At 38.3% G+C, this 15,914-nt stretch overlaps 1 protein-coding gene across 1 annotated transcript; it reads left to right on the top strand.

Moving 5' to 3' along the window:
* Nucleotides 1-632: 632 nt before the first annotated feature.
* LOC140922449 (probable ATP-dependent DNA helicase HFM1) lies at nucleotides 633-15,910 on the top strand. The gene is given in 35 exon segments (XM_073372433.1): nucleotides 633-689; nucleotides 867-1,070; nucleotides 1,573-1,724; nucleotides 2,041-2,121; nucleotides 2,609-2,770; nucleotides 2,958-3,004; nucleotides 3,306-3,459; nucleotides 3,943-4,031; nucleotides 4,303-4,346; nucleotides 4,644-4,745; nucleotides 4,914-4,939; nucleotides 5,082-5,201; nucleotides 5,467-5,514; nucleotides 5,647-5,693; nucleotides 6,231-6,364; nucleotides 6,514-6,561; nucleotides 6,943-7,023; nucleotides 7,278-7,369; nucleotides 7,626-7,732; nucleotides 7,934-7,981; nucleotides 8,060-8,123; nucleotides 8,241-8,274; nucleotides 8,797-8,878; nucleotides 8,974-9,020; nucleotides 9,130-9,215; nucleotides 9,303-9,335; nucleotides 9,650-9,700; nucleotides 10,299-10,459; nucleotides 10,913-11,019; nucleotides 13,394-13,455; nucleotides 13,850-13,916; nucleotides 14,470-14,515; nucleotides 14,517-14,568; nucleotides 15,050-15,104; nucleotides 15,708-15,910. Coding segments are annotated over 34 exon segments (2,862 nt in total). The 5' UTR covers nucleotides 633-689; nucleotides 867-940.
* Nucleotides 15,911-15,914: the final 4 nt, after the last annotated feature.

Genomic DNA, 15,914 nt, shown 5'->3' with positions numbered 1-15,914 from the left:
GATCTCGGTTAACCGTTCCTGCCTAGCCCTTAATATTGAGTAGAAGACTTAGAAAACTATAATTATACAACATATAGATTGCATGTAAAATGCTACTCGAGTGACCAAGAAGCTTATACATTTATACATCGCTCATTTATTAGAAGTGTACTTTCATTCTTGATAGGGTTAGTGTTGAATGACTATGACATGGATCGTGAAGAGATCCAAGCGTCCTATCAAGCTCTACAACCACAACACAACCTTGGTACTCCAGGACAGCTCGTTACCCCAGGTAGTGAAAGTATCTCAGATTGAAAACTGTAGTTAAATATCTACACAGTGTTCATAATGCCTGAGACAAAATCCTAGAAAAATGACATGAAAATAATGTGTCTAGTTGGAATTTTTCTTTGTCGATGACTAATACAAGAGAAATTAACGCTGTCACTTTGGATTCCCTATGTCGCAACCTCGGGTGTTCCACAGTTTTTGGGTTCACTATTTTGTTTTAGGTCAGGAGACCATGAGCTCCTGCTTAAGTACGGGGGAGATCTACTGAAATATACCCCGCTCAGAATTACCTGTTTAGGCTAAATTAATGCACTTCGAGATAGAACTGAATCAAGTCTATGTATCTTTTGCAGCTTATGGAAATGAATCTAGCAACCCAAGTTCCGTGATTGGACTTCGATCTGTCAATGAAATACGTATCCTTTAAAAGCTATTTGGATGACGACGAATTGAAAGTAGGACTGACTTTCTGACTCACCAGACATGATACTAAATAGTGATGAGGAGTATCGCAGAATCCGTCTATTACCCAAATGTACATTTTGTATACCTCTAATTAAATAATACTGTTTCGTTTTCCTTAACAATTCTAGCTAATCCATTTCGTTCGGTTTTTAGTCAATTTCCCTATTTCAACATCGTCCAGTCCAAAGTATTTGAAGAGGTGATGTACACAGACATACCTATGGTTGTATGTGCTCCAACCGGATCTGGCAAAACAGTCATTTTTGAACTAGCTATAATACGGCAGTTGATGAACTCTGGAACAGGCCCATCAAAGGCTAAAGTTGTTTACAGTAAGTCACGTATACACTTAGTAAGGATCGAGAGGTATCAATCGATAAAAACACAGTTTTGCTCTTAGACCAGGACAGCTAATGGACACCATCGTCTGTTGAAGACCAGCAGTCAAACAGATAAATATTGCCATCAATAACAAAGTGACTATAGCAAGATAATCGAAAAAGCGAACTTATAATACACAAACCAGGATAAAGATAGCATCTTTCATGATCATTAGGTACAAGGCGTGGACTAACCAGTGTTTAAGCAATTCAAGATTCAACTAAAAGCAAACTAACGTGAAGCAGTATTAAGCCAGCAGTTTCAACGCCGGTTGTAAATAAGTCAGTAATAGTAAGGTTTAAGCAATATTTAGCTTATCTTAATAGAAATAAATTCTAGATTTTTTCTCATAATACATTATTGAGCCTTAAGGAACAAGTGTCACAACATAGAGTTTTATTACTCCCGCAAGTAAAGATTCACAATGCGTCTGTGTCTATTTTTCTTTTAAAGTGGCTCCAATGAAGGCGTTGTGTAGTGAGCGCTTCATGGACTGGAAAGACAAATTTGAACCATTCGGATTAAAGTGTAAAGAAGTGACGGGCGACAGTGAGTTGGACGACTACTATGAACTCCAGAATGTCCATATTATCATGACCACACCGGTAAGCTCGGGGTTTGGTTCGGAAAAGTATCAATAGGGTGATGCACTGTGCTGTGAGAAAAAAAAGGCATATATTAACGAGATCGTGGAACAAGGGAATTGACCAAGCTCACAGCATTCACCAATGCTTGTTTCTGTTAACATGGATCAGAAAAAAGGGTGTGTTTAGAACTGAAATTTGTACCCTACATGTCAACTTATAATCTAGATCAAACTGTTCATTTGAGTCTTAACTTCCTATACCAGGGTTCTTTCCGTAACGTTTCGTGGTTCTGTGTTTTATGGGTGTATGTCAAACTGTCTACTCTCATATACAGGAGAAATGGGACAGCATGACAAGAAAATGGAGAGACAACAGGTCATTGGTTCAATCGGTCAGACTATTTCTTATTGACGAGGTTAGCACACTTTTACAGTATACAAACCTGGGCAAATTGTCTTAGATAACTGAAAAAGTTCCAATGTATATTGGCATCAGGTTATACTCTAGAAGTACTGAGATAGCAGTGAGACGGGACCCACAACGCGTGACATTACATTGATTAACGTACACATACTGTTAACGTACACATGCTGTGCTCGACCTTTTTCCCCTCTGATCCAACTGCGACGAACGAACTAAAAGAAAACATTGCTCAACAACATGTACATTGGAAGGGAAGAAGGAAAGCACTGGGCAATGTGACCCAAGTTAGGTTTTTATTACTTAATTTTTATTATTGCAGGCAAATTATAGGAAGCATCGGTATGAAAGTATAGGGAGCAAGGATTCCGACTTTTGGATCAGTGGGAAAACAAAACTGAATAGAACACATGAATCAGTGGCAGATCAGAGAAGTTGCCCTGCCTGAAGGTATCTCTCACATCACCCCTTTATGTTCACAGGTTCATCTTTTGAACGATGACTCACGTGGAGCTACAGTCGAGGCAGTCATAAGTCGCATGAAGACCGTTCAGTCTACCATGACTCGAAATAACACTGACAGTCCTAACAGAGAGGGCATGCGGTTAATAGCTATTTCAGCCACCATACCAAACATTGAAGATGTAAGTCAAGAGGAAAATAATACTCAATTTTCATTTTTGCGTTAACGCCGTCCAGAGACTAGCGCTTGGCATTTTTTGTTGGGTTCCTTAAGTAGTGGTGCGGCTTTCAACTTTGTATTGTAACGTGAGCTCTGGTCATCCTTTTAATTTATTTGTCTGACCTATACTTTTTTCTCTGATTCGCCAGATCGCTGCTTGGCTTGGAGGAATTGACTCTCCAGCTTCACACTACAGGTAAAAATCTGTTATGTATAGAACCGACGTTACATTGGATCATCTGATATGCTGGAAGCCAATTTCCTGAACACTTCTACTGAATGCTATTTCGCAAATTTCTTCGAAACTTATGGATGGTCGTAGCCGGCTATAGGTAACCAGGGGCTCATTTTCTCACAGGTACACACAGAACACGCAGAAATCTTCTTCTATGAGACCACGCAACGTGTGCACTCTTGTAATATCCCACTCGACTACTTTAAAGTATATAGTGACAGTTTTTTGTAATGCCTACAGTATTGTATTTCGTTGTTTACAGTGTGGACGATTCTCACAGACCAGTGAAGCTGAGAAAGGTTGTCCTTGGCTTTCCCAAGGGAAGTAACTTCTCCGACTTTCGCTTTGACTTGTCACTAAACTATAAACTGAGCGGTATCATTCAAACTTACTCGGATAGAAAGCCTACACTTGTGGTAAGTTAAACTTACAAGAAGAAATTAGTTTCTTTTGTCAAGCGCCAAAGCCGGATGGCGATGGGTTGTATTGATGAATTGAGACTGTAATTGCTGTTCGTCCTCAGAGACACTATAGAGACAGTCCAGTCGTAAAAGAGTATAGTGTATAGGAAAGCGAAATGTAATGGAACAAGATATATCATCTAAAATACAACCTGGAATGGAAAATTTATTCCGGGAGTCATAGAAACAACTAGAGTGATTTTTACTTAACCCGTGAAATAGGTAGTAGAATACTACGCACTATTATACACTAATTCTATTGTCTTATTTTGTTTATTTGTAGCTATTTTGCATTAGCTGCCGGTTACTATCTGTTTCACGGTTCAAGTAAAATCACTCTATTACTAGTTCTTCGCAGTGCTTACAGTTTTGGAATCTCTCTTACATGAAGGTTCCATTCAGTTAACGGCTTTCTAATACATCCTTTTTATTCGTCAGTTTTGCTCAACAAGGAAAAGCACACAGCAAGCAGCACAGATGCTCGTTAAAGACGCAAGATTTATCATGAACTCCCAGCATAGACAAAGGTAGATGAATCATTTCAAAGATAAAGGATATACCTGATAAACTGCAACACAGCCAGTCAGCTCCCAGTTCCATTTAATGTGTCACTATCATCAAATTCCCTTGTCAGGATATTAATCTTAAGAGTAGATCTTCCATTGCATGGATAAGCATTACTGTAACGTTCAAAGTTACGTGTATTATTTTCAACTAATGCCTAAATGAAAAATAACTATAAACAGCAAATATTGTAGGTTACCTATTTGAAACGGTATTTTTTCTTATTCTCTAAAGGCTTCAAAGAACAGCCAACTCTCTTCATGATTCTAAACTTAGAGGTTAGTTCCGGCTCTACAACGAATTAAGTCTTATGAAATAAACAAACCATTGGACAAAATAAACCAAGCAGGGTTTATCATTACTGACACTTAAGTGTGATAAAGCGTCGTGAAGAGTGATATCACTCCAATAAAATACCCACGTAGTGTTAACTTTGTTCCAAAGAACACACCACAAGCACCAGAAATCAACAGTAAAGCTTACACCGAACATCGGGACCTTCAAAGTTGAGATGCTTATAAACGTGTGAAGTGCTTCAAGTTTCTAATACGTTCCATTACCTTTTTTCACTGTAGAGCTCGTGATATGTGGGATTGGGTATCACCATGCAGGACTAGATCCCACTGACAGGCGAAATGTTGAGACGATGTTTATCAAGGGGGACATACCTGTATTATGTAAGTACCGGCAGTTGGTCTTATTGTTTTCTTTTCATTACTTTTTTGTCTGTTGGAAAGAGCTTCTTGCGATTAAAGCATTAACCTTTTTGTCACGAAAAAAGACGTAAAGGGTAAAAGTACGACACAAATAACAGTCGTTAAGTTCTCTTTGTCTTTCTTCTTTAGTTGCCACCAGTACTCTTGCTGTAGGGGTAAGTTTTATAGTGGAGTACGCTAAGTTTTGTGCGACCGAAGACAATGTTCAAAAAGTTTTTACATTTAACATTATTGCTTCTTTTGGCTAGCAGTTATAAGAAGACGAGAACACACTATAACAAGGACTTCTTTTGATAGGTGAATCTTCCCGCACATCTCGTTATCATCAAGTCTACCGCCCATTACGTAATGGGAGTTTTTCAGGAATATTCCGAAACTCAGATTCTACAGATGATTGGCAGAGCTGGAAGACCACAGGTTGTCTTACAAATACTTATTTACTAACAATATTTCCTCATTACTTATTTATATACATCTCATCTATTTTCCTACGATTTTAGAAAGCTGCATGATGAACACTCATAGAGATGACAATTATGGAAAGCTGGGGAAACAGGCGACCAAACATAAATAAGATATCGAGAGCGGGAAAAAGAGAAGAGCTAAAACGCAGTGTTTGAAAAGACATATTGTAGATTTAGGGCAATTTTGCCATTTCCATTAACCAAACTTTTTTTCTCAGTTTGATACCTCAGCAACCGCAGTCATTCTGACAACGAGCGCTAACAAGGTTTGTCATGTCGTGACTTTGTTTTTATAAAAAATAGTGCTATACTGTCAGTTTGTGTTTCAGTTCATTTCTAAGTTTTCAAATGATTCCCACCGGTTGACAGCCGTCTCCTTCATTTAAACTGTGTTACAGGAAAAATATACCGGTTTACTTGAAGGAACTCAGAAGTTGGAGAGTAGGTGGGTTGAAATATTTGAATACTAGTACTTTTCTTGATTTCATTGGGCTAATTGGATTGATCAGGTCAAACAATGTTGCAGAACGTTTGGATTCTTTTTCTCTTATACAATATAATTGTTTCTGATTGGACGAAAGCGCCAACTAAAAGATCTTACTTTTTAGGGTTAACAGAGCTATTGGCAAAAGTTAAGAATTCATTGTGGTCCTTAAGGTTACGAATCCCAACTTGCCAAGGCAAACCAGTTGGTTATTTACAAGCGTGACCAAGGATTAGAACTTCGGAACAAACAAGGGCAAATCCAGCTGGCGGTTAGAGCGGGGATTTAACTCCGGGCCTCTTGATTGCAGTTCCGATCCAGCGCTCCTACCGCTAGGTCATGCTGTCTCCTCCCAACCTTTTTGTGTTGCTATATACATCATTTCATGGCAGCATTTGACCACCAGCGTGGTTTATTTTTATAAGCCGAAGCGACATTCAGTTATTGAAAATAGGTTTACTGATACGTCACCAATACCATGGCTATTACTATTCCCAGCCTGCATCATCATCTTATCGAGCATCTGAATGCAGAGATTGTTCTGAACACAATCACGGATGTGACTATTGCATTAGAGTGGCTGAAATCAACCTTCCTGTATATAAGGATACTGAAAAATCCTCTGCATTACGGTACGTTGGATAGTCTGTTTGATTCAGGGATAAGATCAAGTCTTACCCCCTGAACTTACGTTGTTTGTAAGTATTTGTAGCCTTTAACCTGAGCGCATACAATAATATAGTATTGCTGTTCACTCTATATTTTCACTTTGATTTCTAAGGGATTCCTGAAGGGCTGAAGAAAGAATGTTTGGAACAGAAACTACAAGGTGACTTCTAAGCAGTGATCCAGGCACCGGCCTTATAATTGCACTCTACGTAAACCGGCGCCTGCTACACGGATGACTTGAGTCTGTATGTCGCTAGCGACACAGACAGAACACAACAGCAAGTGCGATAATAAAAGTCTCTAGTCAATTGAATACCGACGTCAATATAATCTCAAGCATACGAAGAGAAAACAATTTGATTCTTGTGCTTGCCCTTAACGATATGCTTGCGTCGCTAACTTGTATAAAAGCTTATAAATCATGGTTTTTTTGTTTCATTCCTTTTCCTCTTGATGTCATGGTTTGTTTCCTGGCGTCTTGGCGAAGACCGGCGCAGTCAAATGCTCTTTTTTTTTTTTTTTTTTTCATCTTTTGAAACAGACATTTGTTTGAAGAGCCTAAACACGTTGGAGCGGGCAGAGCTTATAAAAATGGACGATGGATTTGATCTGAAGCCCACAGGTGGGTTTCTAATCTTCAAACTGGAGTGATTATGCGCGTAAGATATTGAATAGCAGGAAAATTGGGCAACTAAATCATTTCTAACCCAGACTAATTTTTTTTTTCGAATGCTCTGCTCTTTCTTGCATTTAGTGAACATTTTCTTGAGTTCATGTGTTGTATACCGATTGGCTGCATTCGTGAGCCCCCTTCCAGATCTTTTTTTCAGATCTTTTACTTATCATCCTTGCCTCTCATATTTTGTTATATTTCAGAGGCAGGTCGACTGATGGCCAGGTACTGCATTGCCTATGACTCAATGAAACAGTTTCTTGAAATTAAGGGAAAGGAAAGCCTTAGTGACTTGGTAAGTAGCTTTTCTTCTGTCGTGCTATATTTATTTATTCGCCCATCATTGTAAAAGTTAATATTGTACATTTGGTATTCTTATAAGTATACGTGAGCAGGAGATCTCAGCGATTTCTGCTGAGCTTTTTAGAGGAGATCCCAATCTTTATTTATCAGTTAAATTACTAATACATTGTTTAGCGCTAACCGATCTATTGTTGAGAGTTTTTTTGTTTGACTTCACGTCGGAGTTACCCTACAGTTACAAATTTTAGGTTGAGCTGGTTTCGAAATGCAAGGAATTTTCAGATGTTAAGCTACGAGTCAATGAAAAAAGAGCACTGAATGGTCTAAACAAGGACAAGAACAAGCCAACAATAAGGTAAAACAATGCCGCCTGTATTTATAGGGAACAAAGTAATTGTGAGTATGGGCTGCATGTCTCAATGAAAGACATTCAGCTCTTAGGACAGCCATCAAGGAACCCTGATTTAATGCTGTCAAACATAAAGGGAAAAAGGGATAGAAATGGGTGTTACCGTGGGTAAGTGTTTAAAACATTTTGTCTCTTGTTTTTGGGTAGGTTTCCAATTAACGGAAAAATCAAGACAACGGACCAAAAAGTTAACTGGTACGTTAGTCTTTCATGACTGTGTGTCTTTATTGTTGTCTTGTAACCTGCTTATAGCACTTTATTTATAATCTTCAGCCTCATTCAAGCGACGCTTGGTAACCTTACTATAACGGACTTTACCTTAAGTCAAGATGTTACGGTCAGTTCATATTTCACCTTGTTTTTCTGTCAAAATTTAGGGGCTGACAGGATTTTTTTCATTAGAGACAGTAAAAGTTATACTTATTTAGTTTTTCCTAATCATTTTTTTCCTCAGAAAATCTTCAGAGCGGGACAAAGAATCACGCGTTGTAAGTGAAAAAATAATATGTGGTTATTAGTTTTGTTTCCAAACGATCGACTGTCCATCCTCGGAGACCCAGGGGCAGTCAGTCGGGTTGAGACTGGCGCGGCGAAAGTTTTCAAGCTGAAAAATTTCGTCTCGTCTTTTCTCCGACCCGACTGACAGCCCCTGGGTCTCGGAGGGAGTAGACTATCGTGAAAGCAAAATATAGGACATTTTTCCTTTGTTTTGCATTGGAAGCAGGCAAGTCATTAACCAATCAGAATATCTAAATATACCGAAAAGAAAAATGTATCCAGCTTGTTTGTTGGCTAGGTGCTTTTCAAAAAATTTCAGCGCCGGAATAAAATACTGATTTTGGAAATTTTTCTTGAAGGTGAATTAAAGATTTGACCGGATACTGTTCGAATTCAGTGAAAATGTTTCATTTTTACACGTTATTTTTGTAAATTGAGTATGCACCCCTACTAGCGCTCATAAGTTCTGTTTACTTTGAGTTACTGAAAGCGTTTGTCTCATCTCATTACAGGTTTGACCGAGCTTCAAATGTTGAAAAATGAGTTTCTATCACTTCAGAACTCGATTATCCTTGCAAAGTGTATTCGAGCCAGGTAATTACAAGCGTTATTGTAAGATATCAATGCCGAATATTGCATGCTACACAAACCGTTGAAAATGTCCTTACACGTTTGTGTTGTTTTGTTAGATTGTGGGAGAATTCAAAGTTTGTTTCAAGACAACTGGAGAAAATTGGTATATACCACAATACGAGTTTCGAATTCATAAATGGTGATTGAAGTACATTCAGACTTCTTTTGCTTACAGTAGAAGACAAAGAGCTTTACTATACATTTTGTTTTAGGGCCTATGTTATCGACTATGATGGTCAACGCTGGTTTAACAACTTTCAAGAAAATCGAGGAGACGAATCCTAGAGAAATAGAGATGGTACAGAATTTTTCAGTGAAATGTCAAGAATCAGCCCCATAGTATGTATTTGCATTATTTGTGATGCCTAGTATTTTTACTTTTCAGATTGTGAATCGCCATCCACCCTTTGGAAGTCAGGTAATCAGATGTAAAGTGAAGTGTGTTTTCACAGTAAATTCTTATGTGTATAACAAATAGCTTTGAATATGATATATAGAAGATGTGTCGATCATATTTGCTGAAATACACTTCTCAAGTTTAGTAACTGCTGCTTGGTTGACTAATTTCCCGGGAAACTTTTTTAAAGTTATTCACTATCACTCAACATTGCAAGCAAAACTTCATTCCTCATTCTATGAATCAATCTGAAGTGTGTAAAGAAACAATATCTACTGACTGATGCAGAGTTAGTTCACTTCATCTTTGTAAAAACTTTCATTTGTTGATTGCAGATTCGAGAAACAGCTTCAAATCTTCCAAAGTATGAACTCTCCGTTCAGCAGGCAAGTTGCGTAATTGTCTTTTTAGACAAGGCCCTTTGCTTCACATTATTGTCTGTCACGGTTTATCAACATCAACCCAAAGTAGACTGACCTCCGGAGAGACAAATACTGTCATAAATATCTAATAATGGTGGTGTAGTGTTATTGACTGGTCCGCGGTTTTCCACCATAGTTGCAGGCCATGATATGGTATGGTATGGTAACTTTATTTATACACGGTATTTGCTTCAGCTACATTTACTTTCAGGTATAGGAAACTAACTACCTAACTAAACTAGAATATAAGATAAAAACTAAAATAATAAAGATGAAAACAAAACAGCTGCCTTTCAAGGAAGCCGTGTGTAAAAATAACATATCACTAATTTAAATTATTTCACAGTCAAAATTAAGGTCCCATCACGTGCCTAAATTTATTCATAATAGAAATCTTCTCACTCGCACTCACGATTGTATTAAAAGCACGTTTGTTGTTATCGTACGCGTTCTAATCGAACCTGCAATTGGTGGTATTCCTAAAATAACGTCTATCTTTATGAGCAACAGTGAAGTTTTCTGATAACGGTTTAACTTATATGGAAACTTCTGTATAAAACAGGCTGGCAGACACCAACCCAATCGTGCAGAGATAGTTGTCACAGTAACCATGACGAACTACCTTAAAAGAAAAGAAGCGATCAGCACAGGAAGGAACACTCACTTTTGTATTTTGTTGGTTGCTGACGCAGATAACAAAGTGGTTTTTAAACAGAGACTAGGGTAATGTCAAGTTATTTAAGGACGATGGTGACAAAGACAACTATTTTATCGACTTTGGATTTTAAGTGATATTAACACTGACAGAAAGGGAGCTGACTCTTAAAAAAAAAATGGAGTGGTGATTATAGTGTTTATGATGCTGATAATGATAATGACGACAATGATGATGATGATGATGATGATAAGGCATGAGGACCAGTACAGGAGAATAAGGAAAGAGGCGCACGAATAGCTGGAGTCATAATTGTATTATTGACGTTTTTTTTTCTACAATGTGTCTTTACTGCCATTATGATTAGAATTTGGTGAGCGTCTCGTGCTTATATGGGTAAGCCAACTTAGAGAAGCAGGAAATTTTTCCTCTCACTCAGGCCTTTTCAAAATAATGATTTATTATTAATGCTTAGTTTGCGAAGAGCTTTTTTTTAGTACTTTGTACCATTTTGATACTAGGGACGCCTTTTTTATGAAGGAGGGGTACTGGAGTAAGCGAGTGGATGTACAGCGAACAAAAGTTCAATCCTCGGAGCTCAGCATCAACCTAATTAGCCAAGAATATGGTAATGCCAATTCAATGACAAATGTGTATATACAGCTCTCATTGCCTTTGTTCATTCAAATGATATTTTTAATACAGCAATGTCTTAGTGACTCGGCCATCTTCCATAGACTGATCGAAGATGACTCTTGGTTTCTCTCAGCCATGGGTTTGCTTCTTTTCATGTTGCTTTGTCTTTTACCCTTTCAAAGACTGAGGAAACTACTATGTTTCTTTGTAAACGACAGCGAGATATGCAGATAACAATCGTTACTTTAACTGCGAGTCTTAATCAATCAGTATGACATACTATTAATTTCAGTTGTTAGGGACCTTAAAATGCGACGATGGCGACGGCAGGCAACGAGAGCGTCAGAAAGTATTAGGTACCCACTATTCTCCTGACCCCGTGACCTCTGTAGAAGGCCTAAATGTAATAAACGGTCCTAAATGTAATAAAGTCCTAAATGTAATAACATTTTGTCCTAAATGTAATAACAATTTGCCCTAAATTTAATAAACTCAACCTGCCAACTACAGTAATTACTCGAATAAGCCCTGCCCTCAAATAAGCGCCGCATTTGGAGGGGGTGAGAGTTAATTAGCGCCGCGGCGCTTATTCGAGTAAATACGGTATTAAGCGGTATTGCTATGGTATTAAGCTCCGCTCTCAAATAAGCGCCGCATTTTTGGAGAAAAAAGTTAATAAGCGCCGCGGCGCTAATTCGCGTAAATTCGGTACATTTCCTTATGCACTGTGAAACTTAACGTTTACAAATTAATTGCTTGTAAACGGCAAAGTAACAGTATTTTTCTAAAAAAAGCAATATTCAAGCGATAGAAAACGTTTTTCCTGTGTTTGAATAGCCTGATATAAACACTCGAGGGGTTGGGAGAATTCGAGACAGTTATGCAAACCCTCGACGTCGTCTCAGGTTTGCATAACTGTCAAGATCGAATAAAGAATAAAGTGCTAAATGTAATAACATTTTGCCCTAAATGTAATAAACTCTTAAGATACCAATTACTGTATTTATGCGAATAAGCATCTCTCTAAAACAAGAGCAGCAATTGGGATAAAAAGTTAATAAGCGCCGCTGCGCTTATTCGCGCGCCTAAAGACGGCACATTACCAATTACCATATTTACACGCATAAGGGCCGCCCTCAAATAAGCGCCACCATTGGGAGAAAAAAGTAAATGAGCGCCGAGGCCCTCATTCGAGGAAAACAGTACTGATATATTTCCTTAATATGCAACGTTGAACTTCACGTTTATGAATAAATTTCTACAAAGCGACACATAACCGTTTCTTGTCTATTAAGTATACTTATTCATTCAGTCATTCATTCATTCATTTTATTGGTTAATCCATATTGTTTACAATTATGTAAAACATAACAAGTAACAAAAATGAATTATTGTACCTTTCCACAACGGCCACCTTGGGGACAGGAAGAAAGTGGCCGCGGGGAAAGTAGGGGTGAGATACGACAATTTTTTCAGGGTGCAGTAATACAGGTAAACTGATCAATGCTATATAATAAGAATATTTTAAAAATAACTTTTAATTAACGAATCTAGACTTTCTTGAAAACTATGTAATTATTAAGTCAGGAGCCTGTTGCGAATAAGCATTCGAACATCAAAATATCAGGCTATTCAAACACAGGAAAAAAGTTTTCTATTGCTTAAATATTGCTTTTTTTTAGAAAAATACTGTTACTTTGCCGTTTACAAGCAATTTATTTGTAAACGTTAAGTTTCACAGTGCATAAAGAAATGTACCGAATTTACGCGAATTAGCGCCGCGGCGCTTATTAACTTTTTTCTCCAAAAATGCGGCGCTTATTTGAGAGCGGAGCTTAATACCATAGCAATACCGCTTAGTAACGTATTTACTCGAATAAGCACCGCGACGCCACATGCGGCGCTTATTTGAGGGCTGGGCTTATTCGAGTAATTACTGTAGTTGGCAGCTTGAGTTTATTACATTTAGGGCAAATTGTTATTACATTTAGGACTTTATTACATTTAGGGCAAAATGTTATTACATTTAGAACTTAATTACATTTAGGACCGTTTATTACATTTAGGACTTCTACAACCTCCCTCACTAGCAAATGCGACGGCTATACGCATAGCGGCAAATGAATCCGCCCATAATAAGCCAAACAACAATACATTTGCCGTCACTGCGCATACGTTACTACGACGTAGGAGACCAGTAGATAAAGTCCAAGAGAGTTGACAAAGAAGTGAGTTGGAATATAAACCGCGATAAAGATAGAAAAGAACTTGAATTCACTTAGCGAAGAAATTTCGCCGCCGTTGCCCGTCCTTCGATCTTAAGGTCCATAATTTTGTTGATAGTCAGTGCATCTCTTTACTTTCAGTTGGTTTGGATGTGAGTACAACCTATTCCCCTTATTATAGTGGAGGCAAGGCCTACTTAACCGTAAGTACAAAGCAATATAAAGAAATAGAAATCTGATGAAGTCGTTTGGCATCTTAAGAATATTTACCACTCCAAACGGCAGCTTTTGAGTTTTTGCGGGGATTTGGCGAAGTTGTTTTATCAACTTGTCTTTTAGCTAATTAAACCAAATTTTACCGGCACGCACATGCCCAAACGGCTCATCACAAAATGTGGTACGCAATACTCCTTCTTAACCTTGCACTGAATTGAATAGAAAACAATTTTATTTCTTTACTGTCTTTCCAGTGACTTCAGTCAGTCAGTCACTGTCAACAAAATTCCTATTCCTTGCTAGGCTCGCTCCAGTTACTTATGGTACAAACGATTCGCGATGGCTACTATCCTTTCTTGAGAACGCATTTTATTTTCAAAGGTTAAGAGAGAATCACAAGCAAGTAATCCACTGAATGTGAAAAGGGTTGAATCTAATGTAAATTCAGGTGAGTCTGAGTTGACCGTCTGTCTCTGAATCAAGTTGCCTGAAAAACAATATAATTATAAAGTAAATTTTTAGTAGTGTAATTAATCGTAGAGCTGAGTGAGTCGTTTATTTGAAAGTCTGATTATCAGTCGAAATGTAGCGCTAGTCTGATTGCCTTGAGAACTTGGCTGGAGACAGATTAACTATGGTTTAAGGCCATGGAACTAGGACGTAACTACGGATGAGAGGATGGGTGTGTTTCTTAAATATTGAGCGAAAACTCTTGTTGTTATTTCCAGCGTCCACGTACAGTTCTATACCACAGACTACAGGACTCAGAGTTCCTTGCAGTCATCGATGTTCCAATAAGGACGCATATCCTTTTAAAAACAGAACAGTGAACGAACGTTTTGAAAATGATAAATCGTAGGCAATTTAACTCAAACCAAAGAATAGTCTTGTCTTTGAAGTCTTGATTAATCCATCAAACACGAAACAGTTAGGTTACAAGTCTGAATTAGAAAAAAGTAATGTTTACAGTTCGAATTTCTTTTCTTGCTTGTTACGATAAGATTCAATTGATGTGCTATATACCCTTAATGAAACGCACTTGTGGTCACGACTGTTGCAAACAAGGAGTGATTTCAAAGGTCAAGAAAAAGAAGGCAGAGGTAAGTTAGTAATCCTCCTTTTTCCCTTCTGGCTTATTTACGCACTAAACTAATTCAGATATGAAAAACTTGGTAGCCTAGGCAGCATTAAATGTTGCAACGCCGAAGGTCTGTACCCGTCTCTTAGGCTACCACCCTAGTGCAACCCTAGCCTTATCCTGGAAGAGATGATCGGTAAAGGTCTGGCAGGTATGCGTATTTTGAGGAAGCGCCGCGCTTGGTCATTCTTTCAAGTTTGATCCCAAAAGGGACGACTCCTGTTAATGGTCTTTTGACGTTTCCTTGTAGCCATTACCAATAGCATATACACATGGTATACAATAAGTTGATCATATTTCCACGGATAATAAAGCGACTTAAGATTCCTTCCCACAAGTATTCCTTAAGTAGGCACAATACATGACTTACCAAGAAACGCGCTTTTAACGTCAGGCTTGCAGACTTGATCTTTATTTCAGTCGCTTCTTTGGCTTGCGTTTAGATGGATCAGAGTAAGGACCCTCCACGCTTAGCAGCGCAAATCACACCATGTAAAGGTAACAGATAACTATAAAATTTAAAATTTATTACTTTTTGCAGAGCCTTGTTGCGTTCCCCAGTGTTAAACATTATTAGTCTTTCTTGAGTTAAGCTAATCCTTGGCTTTTAAATGGGAGCCAGTAATGTACATGGTAACGGCTAACGCATGAATTTAGGCTGATTTAGCAACAGGACGGGAACGTCAGTTGACAACGGCGCGTACAAACTAAACAACTGGCTTGACCAATGACAGAGCGGCAAATTGGGCACCGGAAGTCGCGTTTAGTCCTTTTCCGCGTGCTACCCCTCGTGTTGCTAAATCAGCCTGATGCTAAGTTGGCTGTAACGTTCTTTGGTGGTCCTAGCCTGCGCGGCTGGCGTTGAAAGGGCAAGGGGGAATAAGGCAGCAATTTTGCCTTCCCCATTTGACGCCTGCTACTCAGGCGAGGATGGTCCAGGTATCTGATATGACTCAAGTCCTGCTCTCTGATTGGCGAGAGTCCAAACAGATCTTGAAGTGCCTTTCATTGTTAATTAATCTTAAATTAGTCACTTATTTATTAAAACTACATACCGTGATAAAACCTAAGATCAAAAGAAAGGCACGATTTACCTTGTAGATAAAGCCTTCAGAAAGAATGTAGAACTTGCTGAACCGAGTCATATGGACGTTTTTCTCAAAAACCTTCACCAAAGAACAGAAGCGATTCCCGGAACGCCTACCGCTAAACGCTTGAAGGTAAGATTAAGTATAGGCAATAGTAAGAACGAAAACGAAAAAGGGGCAAACGACATGGACTGTGAAATTGGAATGTTGCTTTGAATTT

The sequence above is a fragment of the Porites lutea genome, chromosome 13 (assembly GCF_958299795.1).
Source record: "Porites lutea chromosome 13, jaPorLute2.1, whole genome shotgun sequence".
NCBI classification, from domain to species: Eukaryota; Metazoa; Cnidaria; class Anthozoa; order Scleractinia; family Poritidae; genus Porites; species Porites lutea.
The sequence above is the reverse complement of the archived record's forward strand: the minus strand, read 5'-3'. Positions and strand labels throughout refer to the sequence as shown.